Here is a 21,486-nt window from a genome sequence, read left to right as displayed (position 1 = left end):
ATCAAGGATTTGTGGGTGCCATTCACATTTAAACAGATTTCTTGATAACAGCCACTTGAATAATGAGTGCAGAGTGAAAGATCAAGGCTTCACAATTCACACTCTTTAGTAAGAGCAATATAAACTTGTTTTTTTGCACATTTTGTAAATAGGTCAAAGAGTACTCACATATATCATCAGTTTACAGAACTTTATTTCATGTGTGCCCTGTGTTCTCTTGCCATCCAGTTCTTATGTACTTTATTTGTTACCATTGTCTTTAATTTACCCTCAGAATTCATTTGAGCTCCACTTTAGTGGGATACCAACTACCCTGATCATTTTCCTGCAATCTTTCCTGTTTGACAAAGCTTTTGTTTATCCAGCAGTGCTACAATATAATCACAGAAAGAATGGAAAGTCTATTCAGTTATTACATGTTTATAGATTTCAAATGAGTATATTTAATATACTGTTACCTTGGCTTGGGAGAGTGTCAAGAAGCAATACTATTTCAATACTTCATTCAATAACAACAAAATATGGGAAATTATACTTATTGTGGTTGTTATTTGGATCAACATAAATAAATGGGTACATTACTATCCTTACTCAATACGTAGACTTGAAATCTAGTATGCTATAATCATCATAGCATCTTTTAAACATTACTAAATTGTAAGATTGGGAAAACACTCTAACTGGGTTCTATTAACCAGGGATTGAATAAACCTACTGAAAGCACGAGCTGCCTTTTTGGAAGGTTTTATATCGTTACAATCACACATGCATATATAGAGTAGGGTTGATTAACCTCATTGGCAAATATGTTACTGGTCATTGCTTGCCTTTTCTGTGGGTACTGGTCCTATATTGGCATGCAAACTATATTTTACATCAATAAAATTAGGGCACTATTTTAATAACATTCATGAAAAGACCGATCAATCCAATTTTTTTCCTCAACGAAACTTAGGATTTTATATAAAGGATTTGCCACAGAAACAAATAAAATTTGCTAAATCTAAATTAAAGGCAGTAAGAATTGAATAAAGTAGTTCTCAAAGTTGGCTCTGTATTTGAAACATGTAGGGAGCTTAAAAAACTACCAATGCCTGGGTCCCACCCCAGAGATGTTGATGTAATTGCTTGGAATGCAAAATGGACATTGCCAGTTTTCAAAAGTCCCTAGGTGATTCTAACACGCAGCCAGAGTTGAGAAGTACTAGAAAAACTCCCTCCCTACTCAAGAATCACTGTGCAGTGAGCCACATTAGCTGACTGATGATCATAAGGACATTGGGAGAAGCAAATGGACTAATTGAGCATTTGCTATCTACTTGTTTCACAAAGCCCAACAAAAGCCAAAAAGCTTACCCACTAGCAACTTTTGTTTACTAAGTTTAAATGCATTGGTTTCTGCCATGAAGTGTGGTTTTTTTTTTTTTCCTGCTGCAGGTGGCTTCTTTGCTCAGTCTTGTAATGGGATTTCCTGTTTTGCAATACTCACTGCAATTTTTATGGCTAATTCAAAGCATAATGTTTTAAATCAATTTAACACCCAGACAACTTTACATAGGCATTACAGAGATGGTATCTTCTCATCAATAAAAATGATACACAGCCTGTTCCGGAGTTACACAGCAAACAATTCCCAGCAATCACCTTTATTACAGAATATGAAACAGATCTCAGAGACAGTTCTTTAATGCTAGAGATTTACAGCACTGCATTCACAATTGCTTACTATGGAAAAGACTGAAGGTCAGTATTTGAGATTTGCTCTACTACACATCTTGCTTTCAAGAAAATAAGGAGGATAATCTGTCATGTTAGTAAAGAGTTACACTGTTTGAAGTATTATGCACTTCAAGAGAAAACCCAACTCTTAAATCAATGTTTAAAGTATATTTGGATAACATTAGCTCTCATTCATAAATAATAATACAAGCTGTTAAAGGGTATCTGATAAATACTGTAGGCCAAGAGGAGGCAAATATAATGGGAAGGGGTATGAAATTTAAACAGAATAAAAATACACTGGCATATGTGTCTGATATAAGCTAAAAGAGACCAAAATATAGGTGCTCAAAAACATAAACAAGAAGCCATTATATTTTAAAGAAAGGTTAGTGAATTTATGGAAGCTCTTACCTCTAAATGAGTAAGCCTGACAGAAAACCTAAGTACAAGTGAGTGGACTTTATTTTTATTCAAGAAAAATATTCTAAATAGGTTATTATAGTAAACTAAGCTTGTTATATAAGGTTGAATTTTTGGTTTACATATTTATTTTCCTTACTATACAAGGGGGTCTTTGAAGTCAAAGAAACTATCTCATTCCTTTAGATATTTTCATTACCAAGTACAGAGTTTGATACATAGAAGGCATTCCATATATGTTTGTTAAACAAAGGACAAATTTTCATTAAATATTTACTAGGTTTCAAGTAGTGTGTTAGGCATAGACTAAAGGAACTTATAAGACATCTTGAATTATTAATTCTTTATATCTCAACATTAGACTGTAAAATTTATGCTTTAGTGTCTCTAAAGCATAAAAGTTAATCCTATAAACTTCTTTTAAGCAATTAAGAAATAATTCAACTAAATGAAGAAGACTAGTTTCACAGGGATCCTCAATAAATGGGCTAGGAAATTGACTAACATATTCATAATTTTTTGGTAAAATAACAAATGATGATTAATTCTTAGAGGCTTCCCTGTGAGTCCCCTCGGAGTTAAGTAGGATACTTGCCTACTTTAAAAATTAAATGCATGAGGGGCAAATATGTGAGAAGTAAAGGAATACGAGGAAGTATGCCAAAGATAATGTTTCTAACGTAATCATCACAAGATATGAGACTTTGAAATCTCAATTCTTATTTATAAATGTCTCAATATCTGATTCAGCAACCGTTGCTAACTCTACTGAAGAAATGTGTGCTCAGAAGAAAACTTCTTAACCTTCCAATATAAATGTTTCTTGGTAGAAAAGAGATGGCTCTAAGTCACTATTACCGAAGACTTATACTGCACTCTTAAATCCAGATATTTTGTCATAGAAACAGACAAAATATTTGAATCAGTACTCTCATGCATTGCCAAACTTCGTTCACCTCCATGGGTCTAATCTACTTATACCATTTATCATTAGTGTGTGCTTGTTCTAGTCCTCAAACCATACTGCCTAAGGGACATAACACATACAATAAATATTTAAGAAAAGATAATAAAGGAGCTTTTGATGATTGAAAGACTCAATGAAAAGTCTACATATCTTACTACTATAAAGCTTACAAAATTATGAATATTAGAAAACTATGAAAAACTGGCATCATTGCAAAAGAACATGGTATAACACATGTGAAGATGACATATATTCAGTAGAAACTGCAAAAGAATCTGTCCCCTGCTGGTGGCAAGAAAGCAATAGATCATAGAATAACTAAACCTCAGCTCAGCCACGGAGAAAAACATATGATTTAATGAAATAAACATGATTTGTCTAGTAGTCCAAAAGAGAGTGGTCAACGTTAGCTCTATAGCAATGATATTGGCAAACGTTATTAGAAAACATTATCCAATAAATTGCCTAAGAAAGTTTCCTCTCCGAGTTACTTTCAGAAATCAAAAGATATGAATTAAGAAGGTGATACACCTGAAACAAACACAATATTGTATACTTTGATTAAAAGAATAAATAAATAAATAGGAAAGTAAAGTAAAAAAAAAACCCACAAAACTAAACTTTAATTGTGTGAATTATATCTCCAATAAAGCTGTTAAACAAAAAGAAAGTGAAAGAAAATTTAATCTTTTTATCCTAAAATAGGGGAATTTTACATTTCAAAGGTGTCATGAATTCAGCAGTGAGGACAGCTATGTCACTGTTTCTGATATGAAAATCTAAGTTTAGAATAGAATTATAATTGTTTCAATTGTTTTGTTGAGATCAGAAGTATAAATCCTAATCTGAGCTCTATAGTTTGGAGTATCGATTTCAATGTATCAGTTGTTGAGTTAGTCATAGACAGTAGAAGACAAGGCTTCTAAATTATGTACTGACTCAGATGGCATTGAATAAACAGAAGCAAGGACTTTCAACAGTTGCTAGAAAAAATGAATGGAAAACTGCCCAATCTGTGAAAATGGAAAGAGTATATATGCGAAAGGCTGAATCTGTAACTACATCTAACACTATTGTAAAGCTAATGACCTGAGAATAGTGTATTTAATACACATAAGAGTGCTATTCAAATAAACCTTGAAATTACTTTCTTCTTTTCTACTGCTTTGAATAAAATATATTTTGAAACCTTTTAAAACCTTGACTTATTTTACTTAATATATCACTGTCTATTGTTTCCCATACATTCAGAAAAGGGCATAGAGCTGAAATGAATATATATGATTTTATTTCAGACCATCCTCAATACTATGCCACACACAGAGTGAAAACACCTGCTTCTCAGAGATATAATGGGTGAATTTTGATGCTGTAAGGTGAGACAATGGTAGGTAGGAAGGCTTAGAACATTTTCAAGGGAGGTTTAGAGTCTATCAGTAAGGGATGAGAAAAGGACGCAATGTGATCATATAGCCACACCCCCTCCACTTTTTTGGTATAGGAGCAAAGAAAAATAACATTTTTATAGAAATAAAGAGTCCAAATTGGACAGTTCAGTCACCTGGGACCTTACAGAAAAAAAAATATATATAAAAAATATTCAGAGCATCAGAGTTTTACAAAGAAGACACCTCTCAGCATTGATTTTCCCAGGATACTTCTATGCACACTAAAGAACAGGATTACAACTGCCTGAATTAGGCTAAGGAGTAGTTTACCATTTGTGCCACATATTTCTTTCTGTTTTACATGAAGTCAGAGGACCCTAAAAAGAAGATTTTTAAATCCCTGTATAATCGAGCATTTGCTATTACATTAGTAGAATACTTCACATTTTATTCTGGAAAATTTGAAATCAGTTTCCTTTGGATTAAGTCAGTTCTGTTAAGCTCTTATCAAAATATGGAAATTTAGGGCTTCCCTGGTGGCGCAGTGGTTGAGAGTCTGCCTGCCGATCCAGGGGACAGGGGTTCGTGCCCCGGTCTGGGAGGATCCCACATGCCGCGGAGCGGCTGGGCCTGTGAGCCATGGCCCCTGGGCCTGCGCGTCCGGAGCCTGTGCTCCGCGGCGGGAGAGGCCATGGCAGTTAGGGGCCCACGTACCGCAAAAGAAAAAAAAAATGGAAATTTAAAACAAGACAAATACACTAAATGTCTATAAAAAGTGAAATATGATAGGTCCTAGTGATGAGGTTCAGGGCAGGTCACCCCAAGATACACTACTTCAGTGTATTGATTATTTGGAATTAAAGTAACTTAAGAAATAGCAAGTGCAAGAAGAACACTCTGACCCTCCTTTGTCCCCCTAAAAACAGGAAATAAATCTCCAATGTGAAAGGTATCTTCCCTGTACAAGGAGAAAGATAGAGATCCTCATCACCAGAGAAAGGGAATTCAGGGCCGAGAAAGTTGTATACAAAAACTTTGTTACTTCTTTACTAATTTTACTACCCTAAGCCCAAATCCCTTTGTCTTGTCAATTCTTTACAAATTTATTGTTTCTTTATCTAAAAGATATAAAAGCTGCCGGCTTTGGTTACTTCTTTGAGCATCATATTTTTATGAGCTCCCATATGTACAAACTTAAATTTGTTTTTCTCCTGTTAATCTATCTTATGTCAATTTAATTATTAGACCAGCCAAAGAACCTAGAAGAGAGAAAGGGAAAAGTTTTCCTCTCCTACACTAGGAATCGAAAGAATACAGAAGAAATATGTACTTGATTAACATGAACTCACAATCCAGTTGTGAACATTATATTTATGGGTAGCAATGGATGGACAGATCACAGAAGGCTTTATAGAAAAAGGTTTCCAGAAATACTGGGAGAGGAGCAGTGTTTAAAATGTCAAATGTAACAGAAATTCTGGAGCCAGTGAGCAGAAAATCTTGGACAAATGATGAAAGGATTATATTTTAATTGGAAATAAAAATAACAAATTATAGCAGGGAATATGTAGTGAGAAAATGCAGTTAATAGAGAGATGATTCTCTCAATTTAGTAGTGAATTACAGCAATGGCTGAAGAGGATATATTCTACTTGGGGGGTGGTTATTTCATATTTATTTTCCTTGACAAATGACATTTATGTATATTTAAAGGAAAAATGGAAGTGGCATGTATAAAGAGACTAAAAAGCTAGATATTTCAATAACTGAAAGGGAACAAATGAGATACTAGAAAGGAACTCAGAAATATATTGGGGTTACAAAGGTGGTCTCTATCTTAGGAGAGTAGGACCTAAAGTTATCTGCTGGTAATTCAGGGTTGGAAATTGTAAAAGGAATTTGAAGATGGTTGAAAAGGTTTGGGATAGTCATTCAAGGCCCAGGATAGAAAGTTAATGGAAAGGAGCATAAAAAGACTTCTGAACAATACCTAGAGCCACAGCAGAAGTTTAATACGATGAATGTGTAGTAAGCTAGATTTTGAGTACAATTTTGTAATTTCTTTTTTTTTTTTTTTTTGCCAAAGAGTGTTCAGTGACCTGTGGAGAATACAATCTGTGAGGGGACTACAGTTGGAAATTGGCACCATAAACAGAGTGAGAAGCCAAGAATGAAAAGTCAAGGATAGTAATGATGAGATGGGGAGAGGAATGTAACCAGGAAGGAATTTCATAAAGTGGGATGAGCAATTAGAGGACCTAATGAAGGGAAAGTTCAAGTTCACAAGAGGATAACACAAGGCGGATAATAAAGTTATGGTCATAAAAAGAGAGGACAATGTTCAAAATCATGGAGTCCTTGTAATCACGTAAAAATAACATCCAGGGAATGCACATATGTACATATAAGGGCAATAGAATCAACAAACCGAGCAACAAAAATCAACAAAATCCAAAACAGATCAACAAAAACAAACATGTAAGACAAAACAGATATCGATTTGTGGTGATAGCTACATTAACAGTTTTAACATTGAATAGTGCAAGCAGAAGTCTTGAATAAGCATAGAAGGAGAATCCAAAGATCAAACCAAAGATGTCCTTTAAAATCTGTCACTTTTTTTGCCACTAACTAAATTTTCAGTCACTACCCATTGAGTTAAATAATCTATTCCAAAGCAAAATAAGAAGCTGTTAAGACACTACCAAAGGACTCAGTATACCTGCAGTACAATGTCCCTGGAAGATCACATCTATGGAACATATGTAGGAAAAAGGTAAATAGGTTTGCTTGTAGTTGGTAATGCTAAATTAGAACTCTTATGTGATTTAACTTTCTCATAGCATTACTAACATTCAACTGAATGCCTGATAAGGAAAACTGGTTAGTATAGAAGAAACAGCATTCACAATTGCTATAGATTTAGCTTCATGCATTTGTTAGATTATCATGTTGCAAAAAGTATGTATGAAAATAATCCTTCATTAAAGCCAAGGCTTGTGGATACGTCTCTTCAGAAACGTAACCTTAGAATTAGTTTCATTTAGAGAAAACCTTTAAAAAATATCTCAACATGCTGTGCCATATTCAAACTTCTAAATTATACAGTTAGGACAATTTATGATGAAGAAACTTCCCAAAGTTTCTGGATTGTTGAATAGGATAAGGGAAGAAGAAGTAGCTTGGAGACACCAGTAAAATGTTACTTTAATATATGTTCCTTTGAACATTCTCATTGCCTCCCTCTTCTTCATGTAGCCTTGGAGCAAATGGTTACACAAATGACAGGAGTCTGGAAGAAGAGAGGCCAATAACAGGCAATGACTTTTATTTGCTTTTTTCCTATAGCTATTCTTTCTGCTACCAACTAGCCTAGTCTGAAAGAAAACACTTTGTAAATTCACCTCAGGCAAATATAAAGAAATAAGAAATATACTCTTTTGAGAATCTCAGTCAGCTCTGTTTCTGCCAACTTCAGTTTAGCACTTTGGTGAACATACTCTTTAACAAGCATGGCCATTTGTGCAAACCCTGAGGGCAATTTAAACTCAGGCTTAGCCAAAGGGGAGGGATTTAAAAAAAAATCTACGTGGAAATTTTTAGGTTAGTACTAACTTAGGGAATCAGTTTGTGTTTAAGCAAGAAATGTTTGTTTTATATTAACCAGGTTCAAAAATTGTACTTCTCTCTTTTAGTTGAAAACAAACATTGCTATCACCAATCTATTAAGTCACAGGTGGCTATGTGTTGAAATGTATTTTCCCCTTAATTAACTCTTAGCCATTCCATACTAAAGAATGAATGAAGTATGGAGTATGACATTTGCTTTTATTCTGCTCTTTGAATGCCACTAGCTTCCCTGTGAAATGTAATCTTTTAAAAGAGAGGTAGAAAAACATGTCTATCTATCTCTGTACCTTAAAACTCTGATTTGGAATCTAAAACTAGTCTTGTTTGGTGAGGTCTCTGAAGTCATTTAAATGCAAATAGCTGAGGAAGTCTTTGAGAAATTATAGGTCCTTTGAAGTTTGAGACTCTAGGTCCTTTGATGTTTGAGACTTTAGGACAATAAAGCATTCATTTAGATACTTCATTCTTAGCTAAGTTAATATGTGGCCCTATTTTTTTACAAATGCAGGAAGCTTATATTTTTCACTTACTCTGAATTAAACTGAACGTAAAAGTAATATTTTATAATTTATATTAAAAATACCTAAATAGGTGAGGTTCAAGAGATTAATTCGACTTTTTATGGAGATATTTGCAGTAAATCCAAAGTTAATGAATATTCTGACACTTAATATATTTAAGGTTTATAGCTTCTTGAATTTAATATTCAAAATACCCTTCAAATACATAAACGCAATGAACCAAAAATAAAGGGTGTCAGAGGACAGACCTAATATCCATGGTATATGTTAACCATATTATATCAGGCTAGGTATAGAATGCATATAGACTAGTGAAAAGGGCTTCATAATAGGTCTGTAGCATCATCAGAGTTGACAGAAGTAAATTTTTTAAAAAATATTATTCTTCCAGAAGCATCTTAAAACATTAAATATATTCAGGGTAATTACTAAAATACAATAAAACTATTATTTTGATATAAAAGAAGTATTTGTTTTATGATTCAAGTTTTTCGCTTTTATTTTTTTTTTAATTATTCTGGATAGATTGCCTGGGTTCAACTCATGGCTTTTCTACTGGTGAGCTCTATAATCTTAGGCAAGCACTTAAGCTCTCTGCACCATGGTTTCCTCATCTGTAAAAGAGTTCATAGGATTAAACTATGAGTTTATAGGACTAAATATGTAGTAGGTATAGACATATAGATATAGATGTAGATATAGATATAGAAGTATACACATATGCACTTATATGTATACACACACACAGTGCTTGGAACAGAGTAAGCACAATATTAGTAAGTTAATTTTACTGTGTTTACTTTGGTATAGAACAGTATTGGGAAAAAATGACCAAGTGCTCACAGCTGTCCCTTTCTTATACTCTGCTTTTGAGACCGGAGAGAAGTGGGCAGGGCACAAGAATTAAAAGAATGACACAGCCGTTGAGAAAAACAGGATACTACAAAAACTGGTTAGAACCTACTAGGTCCAAGACGGTGGAAGATTCAACTTCCAGTAGACCTTGAGACTCATTATACACTCATTGTAATACATTAACATCTAAATGACACACCCACAGGCATGACAGTTCAGAGGCTGACAATAAAAGACCAAAAGTTGGTGGTGCCCCAACTCCTGGAAATCTCTGCCCCTTCCCCCAAATAGTTGGAATAATCCTCCCACTTGTTAGCCTATGAAATTACCCAGCCCATAATAACTAACAACCCATACCCCAGGGCCCTCTTGCCTTCTGAGATGGCCCAAATTCTATCTATGGAGTGTGTATCTCCCCGAATAAATCGTCCTTCACTCTACTTTGACTTGCTCTTGAATTCTTTCCTGCATGAAGCCAAAGACCTTCGCTTGGGAACCCATCCCAGGGCCTTGCCTGAAACCTGGGATATGATCATTCTTTGGCTCCCTCCTTTTCTTACAACACTTTGTCTTGACCAAACTTTAGTCAGGAATCTCTCCTTCCTACAGGCTCCTGAGCTCTGCTTGCCACCAAGTAATGAGCAAGCACTAAAAATGTGGAATGCATCCCCTTTATCAGGGTCTCTTGGGAATCAGCTGACCACAGCAAGACACTTTTCCTGGTGGACCCCACTGGCCACTTATCTGGCCTGTCCGGTTTCTTCTTAAAAGATTCTGCTTATCTCTGCTTACCCCTTTTTACCTTAAAAAAAGAAGCACCTTTTTTCTGTTAGATTTTAAGACCTTGCAGATTTCTGAGGTCAGAGCCTTTTCTCTATTCTGAATAAAATCTCTAAGTCCAGATTTGGTTTTATTTGACAAAAAAAAAAAAGTATCCATCACTAAAAACCACACTTTCCATTGCTCCTTATATTGTGATTATATTACTGTTTTAATATTCACAATTGAAGTGGTTTATGTTAAAGTTTCATGACCCAGGTGTTTTCTGAGTTCATCCCAGAGTGCTGTGTACAATCTTAATTTTTTAAAACAAAAACACTTTTCTATTTATAGAATAACTATACTAGATAAAATCTGCCAATATTTATGTTCTTCAAAATTCCAACATTTAAATAACTGAGCAACAGGTCCTTTCCTAAATTTACCAGAATGGTTGAGAATGTTAGAACACCTAAAATCTGTAGAGCTTCTCTCTCTCTCTCCCTCTCTCTTTCACTTTACATAGCTAGTGACATTTCATTCCCCTTGCTTCCCTCCTTTTAATTGGAGAAATCTTCTATAAACTTTTGCCTTCTCGGAGGAGTTAATTCTCAAAAAGTCATCACTCCAAGGTCACAGTGATAAGATGGTTCAGACGGGCATTTGAAAACTCTCAGAAAGGTATACTGAGTGAAAATTCTCTAATGCTGTTATTTTAGTTTATCTCTCAAACACTAATGAAAATTCATTTTGATATTCTAGTCAGGCTCCGTTTTCAGGTAATTCTCACACTTGATAAAGCCATCCAGGGCTAACAGAGTACTTCTGGCATAGTCTAGACCACCCTTTGGCAAGTTCTTTTTCAAAGACAAAATTTGGTCTCTCAAACTAGAAAAACACTCATATTTAACCTAGCATATAGTTATGACAACATTTTGGTTCCAAACCTCAAAACATGGTGAAGAAACCAAGGCATAAATTCTAGAAAACAAATGTCAGTGAACAGCTAAATAACTGTTTATTTTTAGTGGTGGTGCAGTTTAACCAATGAGGTAATTAAAATTTAACAATATGTGTGACATAGTTTATTTTTTTAATGGTAGAAAACCGAATTTTTCTAGACAGCTAGACTGTTCATATATATGTGAGCAGAACTTAAAACTTTCACATTGAAGGAGGCCAAAATATACAATGTGAAAAATTATCTTCAATAAATGGTGTTGGGAAAACTGGACAGCTACATGTAAAAGAATCAAACTGGGATACTTTTTCACACCATATACAAAAATAAACTCAAAATGGATTAAAGGCTTAAATGTAAGACCTGAAACAATAAAAGTCCTAGAAGAAAACATTGGCAGCATGGTCTTTGACATAGGTCTTAGCAATATTTTGGGGGGTCTATTTCCTCAGGCAAGGGAAACAAAAGCAAAAATAAACAAATGGGACTACATCAAACTCAAAAGTTTTTGCATAACAAAGGAAACCATCAACAAAATAAAAAAGGCAACCTACAGAATGGGAGAATATATTTGCAAATGATATAACTGATAAGGGGTTAATATCCAAAAGAACTCATACAGCTGTCAAGAAAACAAACAACCTGATTAAAAAATGGACAGAGGAACAGAATAGACATTTTTTCATAGAAGACATACAGATGGTCAAAAGACACATGAAAAGACGCTCAACATCACTAATCATCAGGGAACTTCAAATCAAAACCACAATGAGATACCACATCACACCTGTCAGAATGGCTATCATTAAGAGACAACAAATAATGAGTGTTGGTGAGGATGTACAGAAAAGGGAACCCTTGTGCACTGTTGGTGGGAATGTAATTGGTACAGCCACTGTGGAAAACAGTATGGAGTTTCCTCACAAAATTAAAAATAGAACTGCCATATGATCCAGCACAAAAACACTAAAACACTATTTCATAAAGATATATACATCCCAATGCTCATTGCAGCATTATTTACAATAGCCAAGATATGGAAGCCAAATAAGAGTCCATCAAATATTATGAAATAATAATGGAATATTACTCAGCCATTAAAAAAAGGTCATGCCATTTGTGACAACATGGATGAATCAAGAGGATATTTGCTAAGTTAAATAAATCAGACAGAGAAAGACAACAACTGTATGATCTCATGTGTAATCTAAAAATCAAAAACAGACTTCAGAGAACAAAAAGGCAGTTGGCAGAGGGGAGGAAAGTGGTTGAAAAAGGTGAAGGGGATTAAGAGGTAGAAACCTCCAGTTTTAAAATAAATAAGTCATGCTGATGTAATATACAGCATAAAGGATACGGTCGATAATATTGTGATAACTTTATATGGTTACAGATGGTTACTAGACTTATCATGGTGGTAATCATTTCATAATGTATGCAAATGTCAAATCACTATGTAATACACCTGAAAGTAACATAATATTGTACATCAACTATATTTCAATTAGAAAAAAATTTTTGCATTGAAAGATGACATTCTAAAGCCCAATTTCTCAGAGAACATCAATTTACTGATTAACCATGTTTAGTTTATGCTATTTTTCTCTGTGACCTTATCAGACATCATCATGCTTCATATTCACTAACTTTTGCTGTCACTGTTAAATTGTAAATTGACACCAAAATGGTCCCTTTTATTGCTAAAATTTATCATAAAATAACTGTATTACCAGAATATTCACGAAGTGATGCTGTCAGCAGTATGTTGTTTTGGCACAGTGGGAAAAGAAAGTGTTGATGAAAAATAAAATAAAATAAGACTTGAAAATTGCTTCCAGGACTGTGTAAGTGATACAAAATGTAGAGACAGCTCAGCTTGAAGCTCTTTTGAGGCAGAACTACAACATATGTCATCTTAAATACTTACAGTTTTAACTCCACTTAGTAGCTACTGTGGCTTCAGAAATGCAAGAAAAAAATCACAACGTATTTTGAAATCAATTTTCTTTGAAATTTACAATCTTACCTTTCCTGCCTTTTTTCCCTCGGATTTCTGCTGATTTAGGATAAAGTGGAGGCAAAGGAAGCAAAGGAAAACAAAACAAAACAAAAATCAGCTCCAATTTGTTATTGCAAATATATTTTTTAAAAAACATGCCAAAATTCCAAGTGCAATAATACACAATTTTGTTTTTCTAATGAAACTATTTTCATCTGTTGCATTCTTCAGTGGTTTCAGGAAAGGGATATAACATTGTAAATCTCATACAGCAATATGTAGAGCCATATAAAAATCTTCAATGGTCATCAAAAAGTCATTAAATCCTTAGCTCACATAGGCATTGGCCAAGAAAAGACATATTTCCAATTAGATATTCCCTTATTTATTTTCCATCCATTTTTAAATGGATGAGTCTTTATCTCAAGCATGAACACATTTCTTAAAAAAAAAAACTAGTTTAGTTGGAGATTCATGAATTAGGAGTAAACATAAATATCTATACAGCTTTGGATACTCTCTCTAAATATTAATTTTTGTGGGTCTTAGGAGCACCTAATTCAATTCTGTTCAACTAAATAATTTTTGCAGCCATCTTGGTAAAATCATTTTGTTCATTTTTATTTAAGACTTCTTTTTTCCCCCATTCAACCTCAGGAAATGGGGTAAATTGATTTTGAAAACTCCAGAAGCATTTAGGCCATTTGTCGCTTGGATTCATTCTCCTTTGTAGAGGATGAATACATCACATGATAAAAGGATCACATGTCTAACATTTCTAGTTAACGATGCTCCCAAGTCCTTTCTCCTCAAAATTTACCTCAGTTCCATGTCATTGCTACAGTTATGCAAAAGTTTCTCTGAGCATCAGAGAAAATTGGGGAGGAGATAGAGGTGAATTTGAAATAAGGGTATATACAAAGAGAGATACAAATGTAGTAAGAGGATGAATGCTGTTGTTTAGTGGTTTGATATGATTTCAGATCTATTTGTTCATGACAAAAATTGTTTTGATCTAAGAATACAGTTGTTTTTATAAGTAAAGTTGTTTCAATAAAAGTATTGAAGTTGTTGTGTCAGGATGTCATCATCAACATCTGCGGTTGCTGACAAGCACTCAGTAGTAGCTCAACTGCTGAGGGGCACCACCAGGGTCTTATCAATAAGAACACATGAAGAAGCAGCTATGGCAAGGGGACATTAGAGTATAAATACCCAGAGTGTGTGAGGACCATCTGAGAGTGTTTGGTCTGGGCAAGATGACTCTTTGCTGATCTAAATAGCTCTCTGAAGACTTTGGGGTATTGGCTCCTGCCTAGGAAGGTGGATCTCTGCTCAGCAGTGGTGAAAACCATGAAGCAGCCCCAGGGAAGGAGATTATCATGCTTGCCAGCCTCAATGCCTTCATTTCCTAGCCATGTGCTCTACAACAAGAGACTTTCATCTTTGCGCTGGCAGCTGGACATTAGCTCTCAGTTGACTAAGCTCTCTCTCTCGAGAACCAGCTCATAAAAATGTTAGGGAGTCATTGACTGAAACCTTGACCAGGCATGATGATAACCTCTTGCCTGAGTTGTCTTGCAACAGGAGGTCTCAATGAAGAATGTGGTGCTGCCACCAAAAACTAACCAGGAATATTTGGGAGGGGCCAAAGGAAGGAGGACATGCCAACCCATAGTATGTCTTGTAAAACTAACCTGGAAGAATTTGGGAGGGGCTAAAAGAAGGAGGGAGGAGACGACATGTCCTGTCCACCTCCCAGAAACCCTCATGCTGGAATCCATCTTGGCTGAGAGAGGTGAATGCCACCAGGGAAGACACTTAGTTAGATCAAATATGGGCCATGCAAGATGATTGTCCAGAGATAACCCGGAAACTAATCCCATTACCATAAAACCTGAGACCACAGGCCATGTAGCAGAGCAGTTCTTCTGGGTTCCTTTACCCTGTTGCTCTCTGCCTGGGTGCCCATTTCCAATACAGCCTTTTGCTTTGTCAGTACATGTGTCTCCTTGGACAATTCATTTGCGAGTGTTAGACAAAAGCCCACTCTAGGCCCTGGAAGGGGTCCCCCTTCCTGCAACAGAAAGGTACACCACAACTAAATTTGGACTTTATTCCTTTCATCGTGCCCTTTGCCTGGAACAATAGTGTAATTAATCAATCATTGGTTTGGAGTATGTTATTTCTTTATTGGCTTATTAAAGGACATTATCTTGTATGTTATTGGCTTGTGAAATTATAATTCCCACAGTAGACCTGTGTTAAATAAAATATTGGCAAAGATAATCTCAGTCTCTGAGCATAATTTGCCTTGAAACAAAACAAAGGCTCTGTATTTTGTTATTCAATGACTTATTCTCAGACCAAAAAGGGTATAGTTTTTTTCCTGTCATTTTAATATAACGTGAGTTTCCAAAATTGACTTTTGAGGAAGGTATCCAGACATGGGCACAAATCTATTATCTAAGGAAATCAAAGTGTGTTTTTTTCTTTCCACTTTGGGTAGTTATTTTTAGCCTAAGATATTCTTATTGTCCTTATGTGTTGATCAAATTCAGCCATCAGTGGCTCAGTGATAGAATTCTATTTGTCTGTGAAGGCATAGCCTGAGGATAATGCCTTGAATAATCTCTTTCAAGAAAGTGTCCTTGGATTTTAATATCTTTAAACAATTGGTATTTACATCTCTCTCTATCATGAATGATAATTCTTAAATAACAGGTTAAAAATTTTAACTTTCCAACAGAAATAATATCATGGACAAAAAACCCTCAAAACTTTACCCATATTTAAGAATATAATATTAAAAATTACCATTCTTTATTTTATAGAACCACGATAGATCTTTTTATATTCCCTCCATTAGAATTTACTGTCAAGAAAACAGTAGATTTTAGTTAGATGTTTTACCACTTATTACTGAGCAATGCAAAATCCTCAGCAAGACAAGTGAAGATGTGAAAATATTAATTATATCTATCTTGGTAAATTAGTGAATTATTGAAAAAGTAATGAAAATATTTAAGGCTAGTCAACGTATTGAGAGCACCTCTTTACCATTGCAGTGAAAAAAGACAACTCCAGAATGTGTTTATTTCCCTAAATTATATATTTTAATTAAGAGCATTGCCTATGCTGTGCTCCTTTTGTCCTTGTTTGAGAATTTCTATTGAGAAAGTTTAAAATAGATCAAGTGGGAAATATTAAAATGATAGTCTTTGCATTTTCTACACCACACAGACAGAACACAATCTGTCACCATAAGTGGGCCCTATCTCATGACAACTAGACAAGCATTAGAATTAAAAGAAAGCACAGAAATATATTGGCAGGCATGTGAGTAGGTTGGCAAATTGATACCAGATTTGATGATAGAAACATTTAAAAAAAATCAATTCTGGAAGGGGAAAAATCATGCTGAAAAGCAATTTCTATTTTAACGGAGACATGGATTTTTATCCCCTTATTTTAAAAATGACTCCCAAGAGGCCAAAATTATATCAACAAAATCACTCTTCAAACTAAATTATATATAGTAAGGTAGGGAGAAATGTTCACCAGTCTGAATGTTATGGGCTCAGAATTTTCTATAGTATACATTAGTCATGTAGTTTTCATACGTTCTTATTAACCTCTAGGAGTGAATAAATTCTAACTCCAACTGCCAATAAATGAATATTTCTCCTATTATATCTAATTTTCTAGAGTGATAGAGCTGATTGACTCTAATGAAAAAGAGGGCCAAGATATAGCATACAAGAGAAGTAAAGTCTGTTAATACCAAGGGGATGATCCAACTAGGAGAGCATCCTCAAATTTTAGTCAGCTCTCTTCTGTATCATACAGCATTAGCACAGTAGAGTATGGTGGCAGATAAGTCACCACAGTGAAGAGTTATTCAAGTAGACACTGAGGCTGTAGCTGTATTGGTATAATTGGAAGAAATAAGATCAAATGATTTTGGTATTTCTCAATATCTATGTGCTTTTGTGTTTCAGCTTTGTCTGTTTTTGATCTGTGCATTCAGAATGAACACAACAAGGACAAAGGGTGGGGTCAACACAAGAAGAGATTTCTAACCCAAAAGAATATTGCCTCTGTGCAGTCTCTGAAAAATCCTAACTCCTTCTTTTACCCATCTCCAAGTTTACTACTTCTCTTTTCCTTTTCTGACTTGTGTACAGTACAGCTGTTACCTTCATTCTGCCTTCATGTATTGCTGCTGCTTATAGAGCAGCTGTCCTCTTGAACACAACTATTAGGAATTTCTGATCATTAAGCCTAATGACAGAGTAGAGGGAACAAGACTAGAGTCAGAAGTCAAGGCAGCCACATCTCTAAACACAGGTAACAGAAAGAGGAAGAAACTTATTAGAGGACAAAGACACCAGAGCTTATCCTAACTCACTACTCTGCCTGCTGATTAGGAAAGAAATAGAACAGAATGTGTACAGGAGAAAATGCACTTGATAAGCACAGCTTTATTTTAAAAGCTGATTATGATTATCACTCAATAAAGCATCAACCATCACTAAATTTCTTTTTTTAATTGAAGTATAGTTGATTTACAATGTTAGTTTCTGGAAAACAGCAAAGTGATTCAGTCATACATACATATATATCTATTTTTTTTCAGATTCTTTTGCTTACAGGTTATTATAAAATATTGAGTATAATTCCCTGTGCTATACAGTAGGTCCTTGTAGGTTTTCTATTTTATATATAGCAATGTGTATATGTTAATCCCAAACTCCTAATTTGTCCCCCCCCACCTTTCTCCTTTGGTAACCATGTTTGTTTTCTATGTCTGTGGGTCTATTTCTGTTTTGTATGTAAGTTTGTATGTAAGCTTTGTATGTAAGTTTGTAAGTTTGTATCATTTATTTTTTATATTCTACATATAAGCAATATCATATGATATTTGTCTTTCTCTGTCTGGCTTACTTTACTTAGTATGATAATCTCTAGGTCCATTCAACCATCACTAAATTTTTGTCAGCTGGATCAGGTGTAATAGCAACTTGAGATGTCCAGTAGTGGTCAAGATTTAACAAAACACACTTTCAATGACACCAGCAGGGTTGTGGTGGTAACTTTTCTGAATGGCATGGTCAAATGAAAATAGTTATGACTGTGTACACAACTAAATAAATATTTGTCTAACAGATGGAAAAAACTGGGGAAGAAGGTTTTTTATCGCAGTGTGTGCATGTGTGTTTATAAAAAATTAGAAGCCTATGGAGTCAGGTTTCTAATACTATACCATGTGGAATATCCAACCCCTCCCCCTAATCTACGCTTTAAAAATATCAGAACTTGAAGTGTATTTTTTACTTGGCTTAAATCTCCATATAATTATCACAGCCTAGTTTATTTTTTTAGTAGGCTGGTACATGTGACATTGTATTTCAGAACTTTATTCAGTTAGCAACTTAGAGTGTTGTTGGCTTTAAAGGAAAGATACTGGTGAATCTAATAATAATAGTAAGCCTAAATGTTCTTCTCAACATGTTTGTTTACTATCTATTTCCTCTCTAAAATGTAAATCACCATTTGAAAAGAACACAAGGGAATGTATCTATGGATTTTTATTGTCTTATTCTCTTTTTTCTAAATTTGAGACTGGTATAAAAATTGTATACATAGTTTCAATACATCAGTAAAGAGAATATGAAATTTGAAATCAGAAGATTCAGGTTTCAGTCCTGGGTTCACAAGTAGCTATGTGAACTTATTCAAGCAAAACTTTAGAAGGCTATGTCTTCCTCCTACACTGAATCCAAGGCATTAGCTACATTTAATGATGATGAAGGTGATGATTGTGACAATGACAGGAATACTATTACTACAACTATCACTGCCACTGCTATCATCACCTTTCATTTATTGAGTATGAAGCATTTTAGTAAGTGCTTTACAAATATTATCTCACTTAATTGTTATAGTGACAAATATCATCTAACTTAATTGTTATAGTGACACTTTGATGTGAGAAAATTATCATTTCCATTTTACAAAGAGGAAAATGTGGATCAAAGAGATGAAGAAATTTACTTAATCACTCTACTTGTAAGGTATAGAGCTGAGGTTTCAATCCAGATCTTCTGGATTCTAAAGTTCTAGAATGTAAGCTCCGTGGCAGCAGGCATTTTGTCATTTTGGAGTTTGGAATTCTGCTATATTCTCAATGCCTAAAAAAGTGCCTGGTACTAAGGAGACCTACAATAAATATTTATAGACTGAATCAAATAACAAGATATTCCTCTATTATTTAATTACATAGATAATTAGAGCTAGATTGTAATAATTGATTATGAATCTTACTGAAAAGCACAAATTTTGGAGCTATATTGACTGGATTCAACTCTTGTCTCTAACACTTATTACCTATGTGACTCCAGACATGTTTCTTCTTGTCATTTTGCCTTAGTTTCATCATCTGTAGAATAGAGAAATATGAGTTCCTACTCCAGAGTATTTGTTACAAGGGTTAAATCAGTAAACTAGGGGCATCAAACAGTAGTTGGCACTTTGAATAGTGTATATATGTTAGCTCTTATTACTGGTGTTTTATTTTAACATCTTTATTAATATACCTTATATACCATAGAATTAATCCATTTAAAGTATAAATTCAATGTTTTTTTTGTATATTCACAGGTATCTGTAATCATCACCATATTCAATTTTATAACATTTTCATCACCTCGAAAAGAAACCCTAAAGCACAACATTGTAAATCAACTATACCCCAATATTTAAAAAAAAACACATAAAACAAAACAAAACAAAAGAAACCCCATACTCCTTAACTATCACCCCCTAACCTCTCACTTCTCCCAAGTTTTAGACAACCACTAACCTACTTTCTGTTTTTTTATTGTATATTTCTCTGTTCTGGACTTATGAATAAAATCATATAATATGTGGTCTTTTGTGGCTGGCTTCTTTCACTTATAATAATGTCTTCAAGTTTCAACCATGTTGCATCATGTTTCAGTAAGTCATTCCTTTTTTATGTCCAAATAATATTTCATTGTGTAGATATACCACATTTTGTTTAAACATTCATCAATTGATGGGAATTTGGGTTATTTACACTTTTTGGGTATTATGAATAATGCTAATATAAACATCATACAGAAGTTTTTGCATGGACATGTGTTTTCTTTTCTCTTGGGTATATATCTATGAGTGGAATGGCTGGGTCATAGGGTAACATTATGTTAAATCTTTTGAGGAAATGCCAGGCTGTTTGCCAATGCAGCTGCACTATTTTACACTCCCATCAGTAGTGTACAAGGGTTCCAATTTCTTCACATTCTTGCTCTCAAGGTAATTTATTTTTAACTTTAGAATTAAAGACTGTCTAAATTAGAATTAAATATTAGAATACTTAGAATTAAATTCCTATCTAAATATTTTTTAAACTATACACTGGCATCCAAAATTATTTTAATTAGATCAATAAAACTGTAGCATAAACTATTCTATTATGTGAGCTTAATGTACTATTCCCTGTTACTAAGATACCATTGAACAGATTGCCAAACCCATCCGTTGAGAGGGTTGAAAAGTTATATATTTCTTGATATTAATTTACATATAATTTGAAATATATTAAGGAAATTCCCTCTGCTAAAGTGAATGAAACTTTTAAAAATGTTTGTCAAATTATTTATTCAAATCCACCTACTTTATAGTATATCACTGTTAAAAGTCTGATAAAACAGTTGGAAGAACACATAGGATATCATGGGACAATGACATTGCATTTGCTGAATATGGGAGAAAGGGATTGACAGTACTGATTAAATCCAGTTGAAATAATTTTTTCATGGGTGCTGAATCTTGGATTTGGAACATGCAGAGATTATATAGAGTACCAGAATGAGAGTCAAACTAAGGGGGGAAAGAAACCAATGCTTTATTCAAGATTGATACTAGAATTGATCTAACAAAGCTAAACAAGAGTAAAATGTTCTCAAAGTGACATAGAAGCGGAATATTATGGATGATACGAAAATCACAGTTTCTTATGAGAAGGCAGGATTAAGTTAGAATACTATTACACTTGTTCTCACATAATCTTTCTGGTTTATTCAAAACCCTACTCTTGCCCTGAAACATTCTTATACTGTGACAATAACAAAATCAATGTGACAGACAGGTCTGCTTTCTTAAAATATTGCATGTCAGTCAGAACAGTGTTTCATTTTTAATTGTTTGAATTTTGCATAAATATACCTCTGTTTGCTGCT

The 21,486-nt window shown here is 34.2% G+C and overlaps 1 protein-coding gene across 8 annotated transcripts in view; it reads right to left on the bottom strand.

The window, feature by feature from the left end:
- The window catches only part of PCDH11X (protocadherin 11 X-linked), a gene marked incomplete at both ends in the record, with an annotated part of 706,845 nt that overhangs the window by 313,999 nt on the left and 371,360 nt on the right, over positions 1–21,486 (bottom strand). For 3 of the 8 annotated variants that reach the window (XM_082680816.1, XM_082680819.1, XM_082680820.1), the window contains one exon: positions 13,250–13,279. The exons of 4 other annotated variants lie outside the window; for them this stretch is intronic. In XM_082680816.1, the coding sequence (XP_082536942.1) occupies positions 13,250–13,279 (30 nt within the window). Of the gene's footprint in view, positions 1–13,249; positions 13,295–21,486 lie in introns of all 8 variants that reach the window. One more of the 8 variants, XM_082680818.1, reaches the window with a different exon arrangement.

Source organism: Grampus griseus (assembly GCF_964374135.1).
Source record: "Grampus griseus genome assembly, chromosome: X".
Classification (NCBI taxonomy): Eukaryota; Metazoa; Chordata; class Mammalia; order Artiodactyla; family Delphinidae; genus Grampus; species Grampus griseus.
This window is presented reverse-complemented; position numbering and strand designations above follow the sequence as displayed.